Below are 15,893 nucleotides of genomic sequence, written 5' to 3'. Positions count from 1 at the left end.
GTGAGTGGCAACCAGCCTGTGGACAGAGTGTTCCTCCACGGACTGTAATTTCCAGCCTCAGCTGGCTGTGTGGGAAAGTACGGCGGCTTATTGGGAGTTAATTTTATCATACTGAGCTATTATTGCCTTGATGGCCTCATACATAACCCACCGTGGTCTCTGGTGAGAACACACAGCGAGACACAAACAACTGTCACTCAGCTTTTTTTTTCTGTCCGCTGTGTTTGGGTGTATGTTTTAAGTGCGTCGTGAAGCAGCGCACAGCTGTTTGGAGTAAATAGTGTTTCATAAGCAGAGCAATTATAGATTTTGTCACCCTGCTTGGTGGGGATTTCTCTCTGGTAAAATAAACAAGATGTTTTTTTTTTTTTTTTTTAATGAGTAACAGCAGAGGCTGCTTTAATGAGGTTCTTAAGAGGTGCTTTTAACAGTTTGTGGAGTATTCAGGCAGAAGGTCATATTCTTTTATTTTAAATTAGATTTAGAGTTTTGTCATGTGTTTTTTGATTTCATTTGACAGCCCATATCATAGTGCAGCAACCGTGGACCCCAATTCACGGTCTCCTTTAACCAATGCTTTTTCTTTTTATGTTTTTTCTCTGTTAAAATCAATCCACTAACTATCACCATAGTTTTTCCTCGTCATCCGTGTTTATTTACTCTGAACTGAGGTTTAATCTTGCGAGGTTTTGCGAGATTTCCCGTCTGACATCTGAATGATCCTGAGTGAAATCTGTTCGTGTGTGGTGTGTTGAGCTTGCCATCTGACCGCACACTGTACGAGCAAACCTGGTTTATCTACGATTTTTCTCAGGCTTTGAAAATCCGACGACTATTTTAGAATCTTGCTGTGTGAACCAGTCCTAAGTAAAAAGCCTGCAAAGAGATCAGTTCAAACCATTTACGTTTCCCGCTCCACAGCATGGACAGGAAGCAGTGTTTAAAACCGAGGTCTTAAACTCAGGTCCTCCAGGTCTGTGGGGCAAGGGACGCATCTAAAATCTGCAGGATACCGGCCCTTGAAGATCTGACTTTTGAGACCACTGGTTTAAAACCATCTGGTTAAAGGGGACATATCATGCTTTTCAACTCTTTCTTTTAACATTGAAATCATTCAGTTGTGGTCTATGTAAAGTGGAATTGTAATGCTTTGATCTGAATTCCTCGTTAATTTACCCCCGCGCTCTGAGGTGCGTCTGAGAGCAACTCGTTTTGGTGCTGTCCCTTTAAATCTAATGGAGGCAGGTCACACCCTGCCCCCCCTCTAGGTCACAGAGCATTTATCTTTTTATCCACTTGTAGCTTTGGCATCCTTCAGCTTGGACTACAAAACTGCTCATCGAAAACTGAAAGGCTTGAAAAATATGACCCAAAAAGAATATAAAGATATCTGCGCAGCTCCTGGACAGAGACTCCAAGTACACCATAAAAATGAATTTAAGGGCTGAAAAAGTTGGTTTTTGCATGATATGTCCCCTTTAAGTGAACAGGATGAAGGAAACCTAACTGAAGTAGATGTTTTGATATTTTTGGAATAATGCATGGCTTGGCATCCATAGCAGACAACGAGTAGAAAAAACTAAGCACTCCATGAAATATTTAGTGAAACGAAGAAATTGTAAGGGCAGCACTTTCTTGGCGTCGGCATGATAATAAGCGTGTTGCAATGCAGTGTAACCCTTGCAAATGTTAAAATTTAAACCGCCCCTTATCCCTCTCCGGTACTGAGATTCTGTACTCCTGTAGGGGCTCCATATGCAGCGTTACTCTGCTGACAACGTGCACAAAGGAGTTCCCCCCTCGCAGCTGTCTGTCTCTGTTAGTGCTAGCCAGAGAAGGGGAACAGCTTCATCTCCTCGCGCTCGCTCCATTGTCAGCCCATAACATTCGATAAGCCAAAAGCAAACAGTGAACGACCTGTACATCTGTACATGTGTGTGTGTGTTTGTAGCGCTCTAGGTCTGTTCTTCATCTTGGCTGCTGTCAAATAAGTATTTTATCTCACATGTTCTTACATAAGATCTAGACAGCTGGTTCCACTTTCAAAGCAGAACACCCCTCTCTGGAAAGCTCGGAGTGGAGGGAGGCGCCAGATATCCTGTGAAATCGCGCCCACCGCCTTGGGTGATGGCTGGGTTTCATCGCGTCGTTTTATGTTTTGTGCTTACTGCGTTCATAATGTGAAGGTGTTTTGTGAGTCGAACAGATAGACAGCACAGAAATCCCTCTGGCTTGTTCCAGCTCACTGTAAGCGGGACGTTTCCGTGCCATTTAAAACCGGTCTGTTTTTCCACTTGAATTATTAAAGATGCAGGTTCACGTCGAGTGTTCTCATGTTTACCTTCATAACCCCCCAGGAACTTTAGTCTTTACTTGCATGGATGGTCATCTAAGTGCCATTAGAGAGCTGTTAAAGGTCCGGTATGCGTACAGATACGGTTAAACTAGGATTAAGCTATCTCCAATTTACACTGTAATTATTTTTGTTTGTTCTTTTCAATCCAGTGTTTATCTTTTTTTTTTTTCAGTATTAGGACCCAGTGTCATGGGTTTGAGATCTTTAAATCTTTGATAATCTATTTGTTTGGACCTTCTTTTATTGCTGTTTATTGTGATCTTTAACCTTTCTGTGCTTATTTGTTTGGAGTTTTCCTTATTATGTAATACTTTATTTTCCAAATTCTAGTATTGTTGTTTTTTTTTTTTGGGATTCTTTGTTAGATATTTTCCTTGAGTCTTGTTCAGCTTCATTCATGTTTATTATTCTCTCTCCCTGTTTCCCACTGTCTGCCACTCTGCAGTCCAGCCCATTCAGTCCACCTGTGTCAGCTCATTATCACTCGTGTCACTCACCTGTTTTCCCAGTACTTAAGCTCCTGGTTATCGTCCAGCTCTTTGGTGGATTGTTCCGTCCAAGTTTGGGCCTTTTTTTCTTGTTTTTTTTATCCATGCAGCGTGCCTCATTCTTCTCATGTCTACCCTGTAAATGTTTTTATTGTCCAGATATTCATTAAATATTTTCTACTCACTGTCCTGCTCCTGAATCCAAACTTGACACTTAGATTTGTTGCTACCAAAGTAACACACAAAAGTTTTTAGTTATTGTTGTAATTAATTCATTTACTGACTCAAATGTTTTTGGGTGAAAAAATGCCAGATCTTTGGAAGACATAGATGTTTCTTTTTTTTATCAAAATTAAGAAGCTAATTAAAAGTAGATCAAAAAAACTAAAATTTTAACCAAATTTCTTATTTCATTGGACTTTTTTCTGGGAATTCCTAGATTGCAAGATATGATTGATTAAAATCTGAAGAAGCCATTTTTTTCACGCTGCATTATTGTACAAGTATGCAAAATTCAAGACAGGACTCGAAAAATATTTTAATTAAAAGCTTATGGATTGTAGATTTTTTCAATTCCATTTTGTAATCAGAAGTTTGCAACCAGTTTATCTGTTTATATTTAGAATATAACAATATGCCAAATTAATGTAAGAGTTTACTGCCTAGGTGATGCCTTAAATGCTTCCTGAAGGTTTACAAAACATATAATCCACAGAATGCTTGAAGTTTGCTGAAAAAAGCTATACCTCTTTACCAGAAATTAACAATAACGATGTTGCAGAGACAAATCATGTTTAAATTGCCACCATGATCACATCTAGGACAAGTCACACTGGAGTACAGTAACAAAACATAGATCACTTGACTTTTGGTGACGGTATTTCTTTCATGTTTTTTTTATTTGTAATAACTAAAAGTCATTTTTGACAGGTGCCTGACATGCTTTTTGGCATTATTCGTATCTTTAAAATAGAGTGTGGTGGAAGCCTTTTTTCTAACGTTTTTATTCTTATCTAGTCACAAAAATAGAAATCTTTTACATTATAATATGTGATGTATTGTAGCCTTCAGATTTTCTTCAAATAACCACAAATTCCAATTTCTTTTGAATACATCATCAATGGATACTAAAACAGCAAAAACATTGTATAACTAGCCCATAAAAGCCCCCCCCCCCCCCCCCGATTTATATTTGAAATCTTTTAGTGTAGAACATAGTTTATGCAGCACATATTCCACAGAGAACATATGGCTCTGATTTGACTGGTAAATGAACCTGGCTATAAAGTGTTTGTATCCGCTGTAGAGTCCCACATCAATCATTGATAGCTATCCATGGCTTAACTGCAAAGTCAACAAACTCATTATAACAAAGTTCGTATTGTGCTTTTATAAAATTGCTTCGCTATTTAAACTGAATTGTCAAGCTGTAAACGCATTAAAGCTCCAGCCAATATAGGAGTTGTTTAACCCGTTGGTATTTTTGCAATGTGACTAAAGCACGCAACAACCAATTCAGTGCAACTTTAAAAAAAAAAAAGTCAACTTTTGCAAATTGAAGCAAAGTACATCTTTTTTTTCTTCTTATGATTCATATATTAAAGCAGTTTTTCCTCACTGATATAACAATTTGCTAAGGCCAGTGGCTTGAATGTTGAATAGCTTAAAGCTGCTGTCTAGAAGTCAGTAAAGAATAGCGACACAGGTGGGTCAGTATATTTTGGGAAGATTTTATTAGAAGTTCTTCAATGTCCTCCTGAAGTTTCTAGACTTAAATTAACTCTTAAAGGGTGAACCTTAAAATGTTTTTTAAGTTTTGACAAAAGTCATTCAAAAGCTACGTGCCCCGAAACCAAAACTAAATAAAAGTCGAGTAACAGCTCGGAAACATCAAAGACTTTACAATGTCTCTCCTATTTATCTGGCTCAAAAACACTCGGCCTGAATAAATTAAATTCCTTTTATTTCTTTTAATCACGTAATACTGAAAAGTCTCTTCAGTGTCTTGTTTGGAGTGTTGTATTTGAACATGAAGTGGTCCAGTAAATCAAATCTTTCAGCTTTTAAAATGAACAACACCCGTTCTTCCCTCCAAGAGTTGTTTGCTCTCTACTGTCCTTATATTCAGTATTGAGGATCCAATTATTTTACAGTACATTTTTGATATATAATACCTATGATTAGCATATTAATGATTAATAGTAATTAGATGTCATTAAAAGTGGCCTGAGAGAGCATTGCGAGGTTGTGATGTCCTATATGACGTGAGAGGAAAACGGTATGGTTAGAAAAAACTTGGCTAAAATCAGACCAGATCAAGTTAAGCTTCGAGAAAAGCTTCTAAAGCTGTCGTATTTTAAATAAGTTCCCATCTGTGTTTTCATGAATTTAAAGCCGGAGTACTCGAGTCCACCCTTTAAAGTCTTGAGCAAAGCCTCGGATCTTTCTCTTGGAGTCTGGCAATGTCCCACAGTGTGGGTCACGGGGGTCATTATCTCTTCCTGTCAGGAATGCGGAGAATTTCCTGCGTTTTCTCCCTCTTCCGGCCCAGTTAGTGGCTGCGACCGAACATGTGACAGAAAGCTGTGGCTCCTCAGACTTTGATTGACTGGCTCGCTTTCCGTCGTTGCTGCCTAATCTTCAGCAGGAGCGCTGATCCACACGCCGACTCTTAAAGCAGTTTACACAGCTCTTGGATCATAAGAGGTACTGAGGGGGGTGGTGTTCATTCAGTGGGTGACCGGTGTGCACCTGCTCTGTAGATCTCATACATCTAAGAGGGAAAAAAGAAACCCTTTTCACTCACCAGCTAGAAAATATGTCTAACCATACCTGAACCACGAGCTAACCGGTTACTCATCGAAGTGAGAGCGTTTCTCTTTGAGCTGATTTCAAAGTGGTTTTGTTATTGCAGTCTGTGCAGCGTCGTTGGCCTCTGCTCTTCACGGCAAATGCAACACTTTAACCCTCTGTAGTTATTTCCTGAGCTCATGAAAACCGACCTGACTTCAGACACATTCCTAGCCGTTAAAAGAAAAAATCTGTGACGTAAATCAGCCTTTGTAGCGTGCGGGTTCGTTGAGGGCCTTATATACAGTGAGCCTAATGGATGCATCTGTGCGTCTCAAGTCTCCACCAGCAGTCAACTCTCAGCTATGTTGTTTGTGTCACTAGGAGAAAGGAGAGCTGTGTTTGCGTAGGATGGTGGTTTGGGAGGGGGGTGGAGTAAGAATCAGACCCAAGTATAGGCTGGTTCACCACAGTTATTCTCCCCTCCCGCCCTGCACCCTTCGGTCCCCCTCTCTGCCTCGCTCTTCGCTCTTTTCTCCTTATTTCACTCCCACCTGTGCTGTTTAGGCTGTTGGTCTGGGCAGCAAGAACAGGCAGAGAAACTGTCCCAAAATGGAGAATCGAACACTGACATCAGGTTTCTCGCTAATAAGACCTGATTCTAGAGTTTAATTTAGTGTTTTGCTCATATTTCCTGTCAGTGTTGGTATTGCCAACTTTCCTAAAACTTGAGATCAAGAGATCGTCCACAAAACTCTTATGAACATTACCCTGAAAATATGAAATCTCCCTCCTTGTTGAACCAGAAATTAACTGTGAATAACCGCACATTTTGGTTTCATTTCACTACCCATATCCAGACCCTGATTATTGCCAGATCTGTGGAGTCAATAAATCTTTTAAGTTAATCAAAAATAGAAGGTGCGCCTTATATATGATTACCCTTGTGCTCCTTGACAGATTTTATGTGGTACAATGCTCTCAAAAATCTATTGAACTGTAAGTACAACTTTTATTAGCATTGAAGCCGCTCCGCTCAATGGACATGTGGAGCATTACGGTACACTGTGTCAATACCTGATAGGACCCCTGAGCTGTCTACAAGACTGCCTGACTGTAATGTCTAAACTAGAAGTGCATTCATGTAAGGCAGCCCGTCCCCAGAGTACACGCTAGCCACAATAAACCTAGTAAGTTAATTCAATATAAAGGTTACGTTTATTTTGGCCTTATATTAGAAACAGGGCAGTGTAGTCCAACCACTCTGTCATCCCAACAGAGACGGATAGCTCTCCCTCTCAGGAGAGAACTGAGTAGGGGCGGAGTGATATTACACACTTGGGAAGAATTTAATGCACCTTATAATCCGTTGCGCCTTATGGTCCGAAAAATACGGTAAATAAAATCTTGTCTCACAACAAGAAGTTGACTAAAAGGTCTAAAAAAGCAACACATCATGGTAAATGGCTTATTCTTGTACAGCTCTTTAGCAAGTCCAACAACCTCAAATCACTTTACACTACACTACGTCATTCACACATTCACACCCTGACGGTGGTGAGCTATGTTAGTAGCCACAGCTGTCCAGAGGCAGACTGACAAACATTGGCGCCACTGAACCCTCTGATCACCGCCAGCATCATGCCCTGATCAAAACAAATGTAAGAGGTAAGAAACAGTCATTGACTATTATTCTAGGGAACAATTACAAAGCCATTCTAAGGCTTTGGGGCTTGAGTGAACAACCACATTGTCCTCAAATGGAAGAAGAAAAAAAAACATGGAACAGTGATTAACCTTTCCAAGAGTGGCTGACCAGCCAGAAAATTACTCCAAAAGGGCATCGACAACTCATTCAGGTGGTCACAAAATAACTAAAAAGATTTGAAACACTGCAGGACCTCAAGACATCAGCTGCCTCACTTAAGGTCAGTGTTCAACAATAAGGAGGAGACTGGGCACAATGACATCCATTGGTTCATCCAAGGTGCAAACCACTGTAGACCAAAGGGAACACAACGGCCCGTCTCACATCTCGATGGACCATTTTAGACAATCTGCGTCCCATTACATCCCAGACAAAACCAACAGAAATTCAGGGAAAGAACATCACACAAACAGGCTGATGGTATTGTGATGGTCTGGGGCTGCTTTGCATCTTCATGATCTAAGGAACTCACTGTGATCGATAGAACCACGAATCCTGCTCCCTCCCAGAAAATCCTGAAAGAAAATATCTGTCCATAAGCTGTGACCCTAAGTTCAAGCACCTTTATGTTACACAGCAGAACAGGAATCCTGCAAGTCGACATCTGAATTGCTGAATTGCCTTAGAAAGATTTAAAATAAAGGCATTGAATCGACCCAGTCAGATTTAAATCCAGCTGAGATGACATTAAGCAAACTGTTTATGTTTGAAAACCCTCCAGTGTGGCTGATTTTAAATACTTCTGCAGAGAAGAGTGAGTCAAAACTCTTCGAAAGCAATATAAAAGGCTCAATGCCAGTTATCGCCAGCATCCCATAGCAGTTGTCATTCATTAATAATTAGGGGTGGGGGGCATAACCAGATTCCATATACTTAAATTATTGTTGTTTATTAAAGTTTTTAACTCCAGATGCACCAATCAGAACCTTATGATTGATCTGCAGTCAAAAGCTTTGACCTAGCAATACTGACTCTCCTTTCTATTTAGGAACTATAAGAGCCGCATTGAGAATATTTTTGTCACCTTCCTGCCTTGAGCATTCAATAAAAGTCAATTTTAGGATGAGGTGCAATGTGAAGGGAGTATTTGCTGTAAAACATATTTTTTTACTATTCTAAAACTAAGATAATATGATGAAGATATTGTGCTGCTACTGATTACAAATTTGCCCAGTTAACATGATTAGAAATTAGTCTTTGCATATTCTAGACAATGTAGATCATTGTTAATGCTGAGATTTCCAGCATTTACAAATTTTATTTAATTCAGTTCAGTTTCTTTATATAGTGCCAATTCACACTAATGTGGTCCCTAGGCATTGATCATAGATAAAATCAGTGTCCTCAACAACTGTTCTCGATATAAAAGCCATTTTACCTACATTTTAGCATCATCAGTCACCAAAAGGGGCCCTTGTCTGAGACTTTCATGAGGACAGAAGAGGAGCCAGGACAAGTTTGGACTACAAAGGCAGAGAGAACAAAGAAGATGAACTGCCGACAGCCTGTCAGATCCAGTAGGAGTAACCCGAGGACAGATTTAGGCATCGTTCTGCATGCTCTAAAAGAAAAAGCAGGCTGGAAACAGCCACAGCATGCACAGCTAACTGTGCTGCGTGTGACACACAGAACGCATGAACGCATTAATAAGATCTCAGCAAGCGGGAGTGCCGTGTGACGGCAGCTCCAAGGCACAGATATGATGACTACTGCTTTATTCAGGCAGCGATCACCTCGTAGTCCTAACTAATTTGTGATTTCCCTTTCTGAAGATGACTTGTACAGCAGCTGACTTGCATGAGTGGTCCTTCAGAGACAAACTATTTGTTAGCTTTTTGTTATAAAATCCAGTGACGACGACCATAAGAGGAAAAAAAATATATTTTAAAGGTTCATATATACAAGGTAGATGTGTATGTGCAGGTGTATATTTTCATTTATGGACTAAAAAGTACAGACATATTTCAGTTTAGGACATTCTGTGAAGATGAAATTGTGTGGCTCGATGCATTAAGGCAATGATATTCAAGAAAGATGTGTTGTGCAGTCGCTTGTTTTGTAACTATTTGAATTGGGCGGGCCATCTGTATTTACTCAGTTGTATTGTTATATGTGAGGGGCAGGTTATATAAGAGTTGTTTTTGTTCTCTCTGCGGGCTGGAGCTTAAGAGGTTTTAGGTAGGTATTAAACATATTTCTCATTAGGCCCACATTTTTGTTTTATACATGTTTTTTAGTGGTTTGATGTATTATTTGAATCTTAAAAGCTGTGTTTTCGTTAGCCGTAAGTAGAAAATCATCAGAACAGAAATGAAGGCTTAGAAAAAACATCAGTCTGCGTGTAATTAAGCTATATAATGTGTTTCACTTAGAAACTGAGTCACTAAAATAAGTGAACTTCACAATAATATTCGAATTTATTGAATATGGCAGTATTAATACTTAATATTATTAAATCTGAAACTCCAATGTTTTTTTTAATGTTTAATAACTGGGTTGTTTTCCCAGCAGACCCTCTGACAACAGCTATTTTTTTGTCTCGGTGCGTCTTGTTGCACGAACTGAAGCCGGTCTGAGTGGCACACTCTATTATGATGATAATACAAGCATATGCACGTGAAACACAGCCTGTCAGCACCACAATGCAGCCCTCCAAACACATTTCAACAAGTGTGTCTACTTTCAGTGTGTAACACATCTGACGTGGCAGACGGTGGAGAATTTGAAGAAGACAGTTTTAGGTTGGGATTTACTTAATTAGAATAATACTTTTCATACTACTTCTTTCTTCCCAGCTCTTACTACTACCCACTAATTGCCTTGCATATGTCTACTGTGCAATCAAGCAAGTTTTTGGAAAGCGATCGAGATGGATGGAATCAAAAACAACTGGCTATTTCATTTTAGGCTACTGTCATAATAACGGCAGGTAGGATTTGATTATTGCAGCTCCAGTTTTGTTATTTATGCTTATCCAATATTTTTACATGATGTTATTTTACTTAAAGGTTTGAGGGTTTAGGACCCAAGAGATTACTTATGTCTGAGAACGACCTAATTCCTGGAAAAGAAAACTAGACAAACTACCCGAGATAACATAAAAAAATACACCAGCTGCTTTAATATACGATTAGATGTAATAACAATGCTTCTATGATATTACTGAAGTAAAAATCAGCAACTAATAACTCACAAGTAACAACAGGATGTCCTATTTGCTTAATATATAAATACCACTGAACGTTTGCTTGTTTTACAGTACTTTGAGCAAGTGTTTTCCCGCTTTTATTGTCTTTTTTGTCACTTTAAAATGTTTTAGATCATCAATTTCTAACATGACAAGTGTTACAATTTTTCTCTATTTTGCATTCTTGTGCAACAGCCTGGATATGCTGCACACATGCCTCTGCATAGTGACCCTCCATAGACTCATTCATAGATAATGCAAAGGAGTGCAGACACCAGTTGTTATCAATAAAGTGAGCCGTAACATGTTATCATAGCTTGACTGAGCGAACTGAACTGTACGGCAATGCAGAGGGGACATTTTTTAAATTATTCATTGCATTAATGTATTTTATCACTTAAAAAAAATTACGTAAAAACGTAACACAATAATCTTAACAGCCTTAGTAAAGACATTGGATTAAATCATGAATTAACTGTTGGCCACATTTTTAGTTCAATTTCTCCAGCCACAACCAGACTAGATGACTGCCAATTTGGTAGAATCAATAAATCACTAAAATAGATCCTGTCTGACAACACAGGCTACACAAAAAAGGTCTCAAAAAGCAACACATTATACTACAATCTGAAGAAATTCAAGAGCAGATGGCAAACAGTTTTAACGACATTTATCAGTCTGGAAACAATTACAGACCATTTTTAAGGCATTGGGATTCCAGTGAACCACACTGAGGGCCAATATCTGAGAAACGGATAAAACATGGAACAGTCGCGATCCTTCCCGAAGGGTGGGGACAAGGTCGTTTAAACACTGAAAAACGAAAAAAAAAAAAAAAAATTTAAAATGAACTCTAAAATGGAGTGAGGCCAGAATAGGGGTAAAATGCTCTGTTTTTGAACTACCTGTTAAAAGACGAGCTGCAGCGTTTTGAACCAGCTTCAAACGGGAAAGCAAAGCCTGATTTATTCCAACATAGAGTCCATTACAGTAATCCAGGCGGGATGATATAAAAGCGTGGATTACTCATTCTTGACGGAAAAGAATTTCAATTTTGCCAGCTGCCTTAAAATTACTCCAAGGGCGCATCAACTACTCATCCGGGAAGCCACAAAAGAAGCCAGAATAGCATCTATAGCACCTTAGACCTTTCTCCCTCGGTTAAAATTTATGTTCCTGATTTAAAGTAAGAAAAAAATGGGTAAGAAGACTGGGTATAAATGACATCATTAGAGAGTTTCTCTAATCAAAAATAATTTCTGAACAAAAACAGCACAAAGGCACGTGCTGCCAATGGGCAGTTAAGCTTTCCACATAGGATCAACTAGCTTGGAAAACTTTATTTCTAATAAATGAAATCAACAAAACTCGGTTATAAACGACGGGAGAGATTAACTGAGCTTCTCTTTTATCAAGGGAGCAGTGGAGGGCGCAGCTAACCAAAAAGTTAGATACTTTATATTAGCTTTACAGCTATCAAACAGAAGATAAATAAGGACATTTTAGGAAGCTAACACTAGCCGCTAACCGCTAACAAAAGTCTCTGTCGCACATCTCGGGAGTATTTGTCAAAATCTGCTATTACCAGTGGATTTATTTGTGTGAGACAGGGCATATTACAAAACAAAAGGTTTAAAAAGGTTTAAAGGTTTAAAGTTTAGTGTGACAATTGAATAAATTTGCCAGGGTTCAAATACTTTTTTCTCAGCACTGTAGAAAAGCCAGAATGATTTGAAGCTATTTAAACCACCTTGTTTTTAGATTAAACTGAGCAAAACTATGTTGTCTCTATTTTTCTAGTCATCTTGCTGCTCAGATTGGCGTTTTACTTGTGGCGGGATATTTCCTAAGTGTTGCGTTCCTTCTCAATAGGCCCTGATAAAGTCTATGAAGAGTATTCAGTGTTGTTTGTCTCCTTGTGATTGTCTCTTGCAGTCTCGCAGTCCAACAGCAGCCTAAAGAAGCACCGGAGCAGGAGCATTTTTAGCCCTTTCTTCTGCTGCTTCCGCAACTACAATGACTACCATGTGGAGCCACCGCCCGCCAACAACAAGACACTTTCTCTGCCCCCTCCTCCAGAGGAGAACGGCAGTCCTCCGAAGGTAACGCTCGTGTTTTTCCCTCATTGTTGGCCAGCGTCCAAATTACATACCGTTAACATTTAAAAGACCAAACAGACCTCGAGGGAGTCGGTTAATGTTTCATGACAGTAATCCGAGGTTTTTCTGTAGAGCGAAGGTGCGGACGGAATCGCATTTGTTTGTTTTTTTTTGGTACGAAAAAGTTTGTCAGCGTTTGCCTTCTCCTGCCGAGGCCTCAGGCGGAGGCGCTCTACTGCCTCGCTGAGCTCTCCCTCCGCAAATTTTTCCAGCTGCTTCAAACCCGGTGAACCCAGAGGTTGTTTACCATCCGCTGCTAAAAAAAAAAAAAAAAAAAATACGGGCTCGCTTCCCATCTTGTATTCTTCCATATCTGCCTACGCAACCAGTTGCATATGAAATAACACACACCGAGCACCAAGAACCCCTAGAAGCCCCTAAAAAGACGTAGTTTCTCCCTCACGGTCGGACACGGGAGCGCAACACGTCCTGCCATGGCAACACGCGTGTGCACACAGACATGCAGCCTCTCTAATCCCCATAAAGTGGGCCTTGTGCCTGTCCGGTATGATGGATTGCTTGGCACCAGAGGCCTCCCCCTTCTCTTCTTTTTACACTCCGACCAGTGTAGTGAGAACGTGCGAGGAGAAATGCTCCGGCTGCGGGGGAAAAAAAAGGCGCCAAACCCCGAAGCTCCTCTACAAACAGCGTTGGGCTGCCAAACGCGGGCACACCGGGCTAAAAACGTAATCTGAATCATCAAACTTCCACTCTTGTTTGTCTGTAAATGTCTCACACTCAGGGGAGAAATCGGGTTGTGCTTTGCAGACACTTTAAACGTGGTCAACATCAACCGGCTCCAGACCTCTGTATAATAAATACTATTTAGGGTGAAAAGTATTGTTTTAGTGAGACGGATTTTCAAACTGGGTCTGCACCCGCAGCCCCTCTCAGTAGTGGGCTGTTCCTGGATTTCTAACCAGCTGAATTTGTTACTATGGCAGCTCTGTTTGTTTTTGTGTAAGTTGTTTTCTCTCTCCTCCACTCTTTGTGCTACATGTCCATCTCCTCTGTCTTTCCCCCACTTTCCCCACTGCTGCTTGATGTATTGCTGTAGATTTTCACTTTTCACTGTTTTTCCTTTCCTTCCGTATTTCCCTTTTTATGTTTTTTTTTTCTCCACACCATCTCTCTCAGTCTCTTTCTCTTTCTTTCTCTATTTATATTCTCCAGTACGACGAAGTCCAGGTAATCTTAATACCCAGTGTATGTACTGTATGATTGTGTTTTAGTTTTTCTTTATCACGCTGCATCACACAAACCTTCTCTCTCCGCTTGAGGTGCTTCATCATTTGGGCTGCATGCGGCGACTGGCACAAAGGGGATTTTTTTTTTATTCCTGGTTGATTAAATAGTTTCGCTTTCCCACAGGTCATGAGATCATATGCCTTCCAAAATTTACTTTTGTGCAATCCAAACATTAAAGTTTAGAAATGATATTAGGATTCCCCAATTATCCCATGAGACAACACCAGATAATACAAATGTGAAACTTACCAGGTACTGTCCTGGAACTTAGTGGCTACATTCCTGAAAAACCTGCTGGTAGTTTTTGCTAAACGTACAGCTTACCTTGTAAAATATTCCCGGAAACTTTATATATCTTACTTGCTGCTTTTCTGGAACTTTGGCATACTGTGCTTTACCTTTTCTGAAAATGATCAGGTACTTTTATCAAATTTAGACATTCCTCTCAGGAATTTATTTGGTACCTGGGAACTTTCATGGAACTTACTGGTTACTTTACTGGAGCTTACGCGTGGTTTCCCTAGGCTTAGAAGTTGCTTTGCAGATTTTCACGGAACCTTCTCACACTTATGCTGTGTTTAGACCGAACGCGATTTGAGCATCAGGGGCATCTGGTTTACATGCAAAGTCTATGATGGACGCACATCTAGGAGCATCGAGAGGTCCTGCGGTGCGTTTCACCTGTCGGGTGCAGCACGTTTTGAAATTTCAAAATCATCTGAGCGTCCAAGGCAGCAGACGCTTAAGTTGGAAAATCTGAAGTCATGCAGTCAGCCAATTACAGAGTCTCTACTATGGACGGAGTGGGCACATTTTTGGAAGTCGGTACTCTTTATCGCTGTTTGTGCCCATCCTATTATCTATGATCAGTCGAGTTATCACTACAGAGACAGTAATAGGAAGGACCTTGCCTTATCTTCTTAGCTCTTACAGGGTGCTTTCAAAGAACATAGACATTACCTTTTCAGGTATTTTCCAGGAACCTTCATAGAACTTAAAAATCACTTTGTTCAGCTTGTTTGACAGAAGATAGATGTAATTTTGCGGAGAATGTCTCATCTGTCTTAGAAATTACCAGGTACTCTAATAGAACTTACTGGTTTCTGGAATTTTAAATTGAGTTTCCTGGAACATAAAGATACTGTGCAGGAGTTATGGAAAGTAACTCCTAAAGCCTTGTCCACATGTAGCCAGATATTTGGAGAAATTTATATATTTTATGTGTTTTGGCCTCACATCCACACAAAAACTCTGTTTTACATCACTAAAGATGAATATTTCTGAAAACTCCGACCAAAGTGGAGATTTGAAAAAAAAAAAAAAAAAGTTTCTTTGCGTTTGCCTGTGTACATGGCAGAACAGAATTTTAGGTCCCTAAAACTGAATCATTTGTTGCATCACAGTCTGCAACAAATAAAGCGGCCAATACTTTGAGAAGCAAAGATTTACACCAACTCTCCCTGACATTACAGAGGCCCAATGCCGTTTTTTGTCACTATTGTTTTGAAGGATTCTGACTGGCTGACATAGGTTTTAGCTTTGCACTGCCCCCATGCATTTGGCATGTTTAAAAGAACGCACAGTGCCACATTTGTGTGGGTTCATGTGGATAAAAACTTTTCTGAAAACTGTGGAATGATGTTTGGGAGATATTCACTTTTACAAAGACCTGGCTACATGTGTACAAGGCCTTAGGTCCAATAAGTACAGTTGTGGTCAAAAGTGTACATACACTTGTAAAAAAAATCATAATGTTATGGCTGTCTTGAGTCTTCAATAAGTTCTACAACTCTTATTTTTCTGTGATAGAGTGATCGGAACACATACATGTTTGTCACAAAAAACAGTCATAAAGTTTGGTTCTTTCATAAATTTATTATGGGTCTGCTGAAAATGTCACCAAATCTGCTGGGTCAAAAATATACATACAGCAACAAAATTTGTCAACTTTGGTGAT

At 39.8% G+C, this 15,893-nt stretch overlaps 1 protein-coding gene across 2 annotated transcripts in view; it reads left to right on the top strand.

The window, feature by feature from the left end:
- The window catches only part of ctdspla (CTD (carboxy-terminal domain, RNA polymerase II, polypeptide A) small phosphatase-like a), a 49,710-nt gene that overhangs the window by 14,507 nt on the left and 19,310 nt on the right, over window positions 1-15,893 (top strand). Inside the window, exons 2-3 of one of the 2 annotated variants that reach the window (XM_021307357.2) lie at window positions 12,465-12,631; window positions 13,862-13,876. In XM_021307357.2, the coding sequence (XP_021163032.1) occupies window positions 12,465-12,631; window positions 13,862-13,876 (182 nt within the window). The remainder of the gene's footprint in view (window positions 1-12,464; window positions 12,632-13,861; window positions 13,877-15,893) is intronic. The other variant, XM_012880185.3, reaches the window with a different exon arrangement.

This window comes from Fundulus heteroclitus, chromosome 21 (assembly GCF_011125445.2).
Source record: "Fundulus heteroclitus isolate FHET01 chromosome 21, MU-UCD_Fhet_4.1, whole genome shotgun sequence".
Classification (NCBI taxonomy): Eukaryota; Metazoa; Chordata; class Actinopteri; order Cyprinodontiformes; family Fundulidae; genus Fundulus; species Fundulus heteroclitus.
This window is presented reverse-complemented; position numbering and strand designations above follow the sequence as displayed.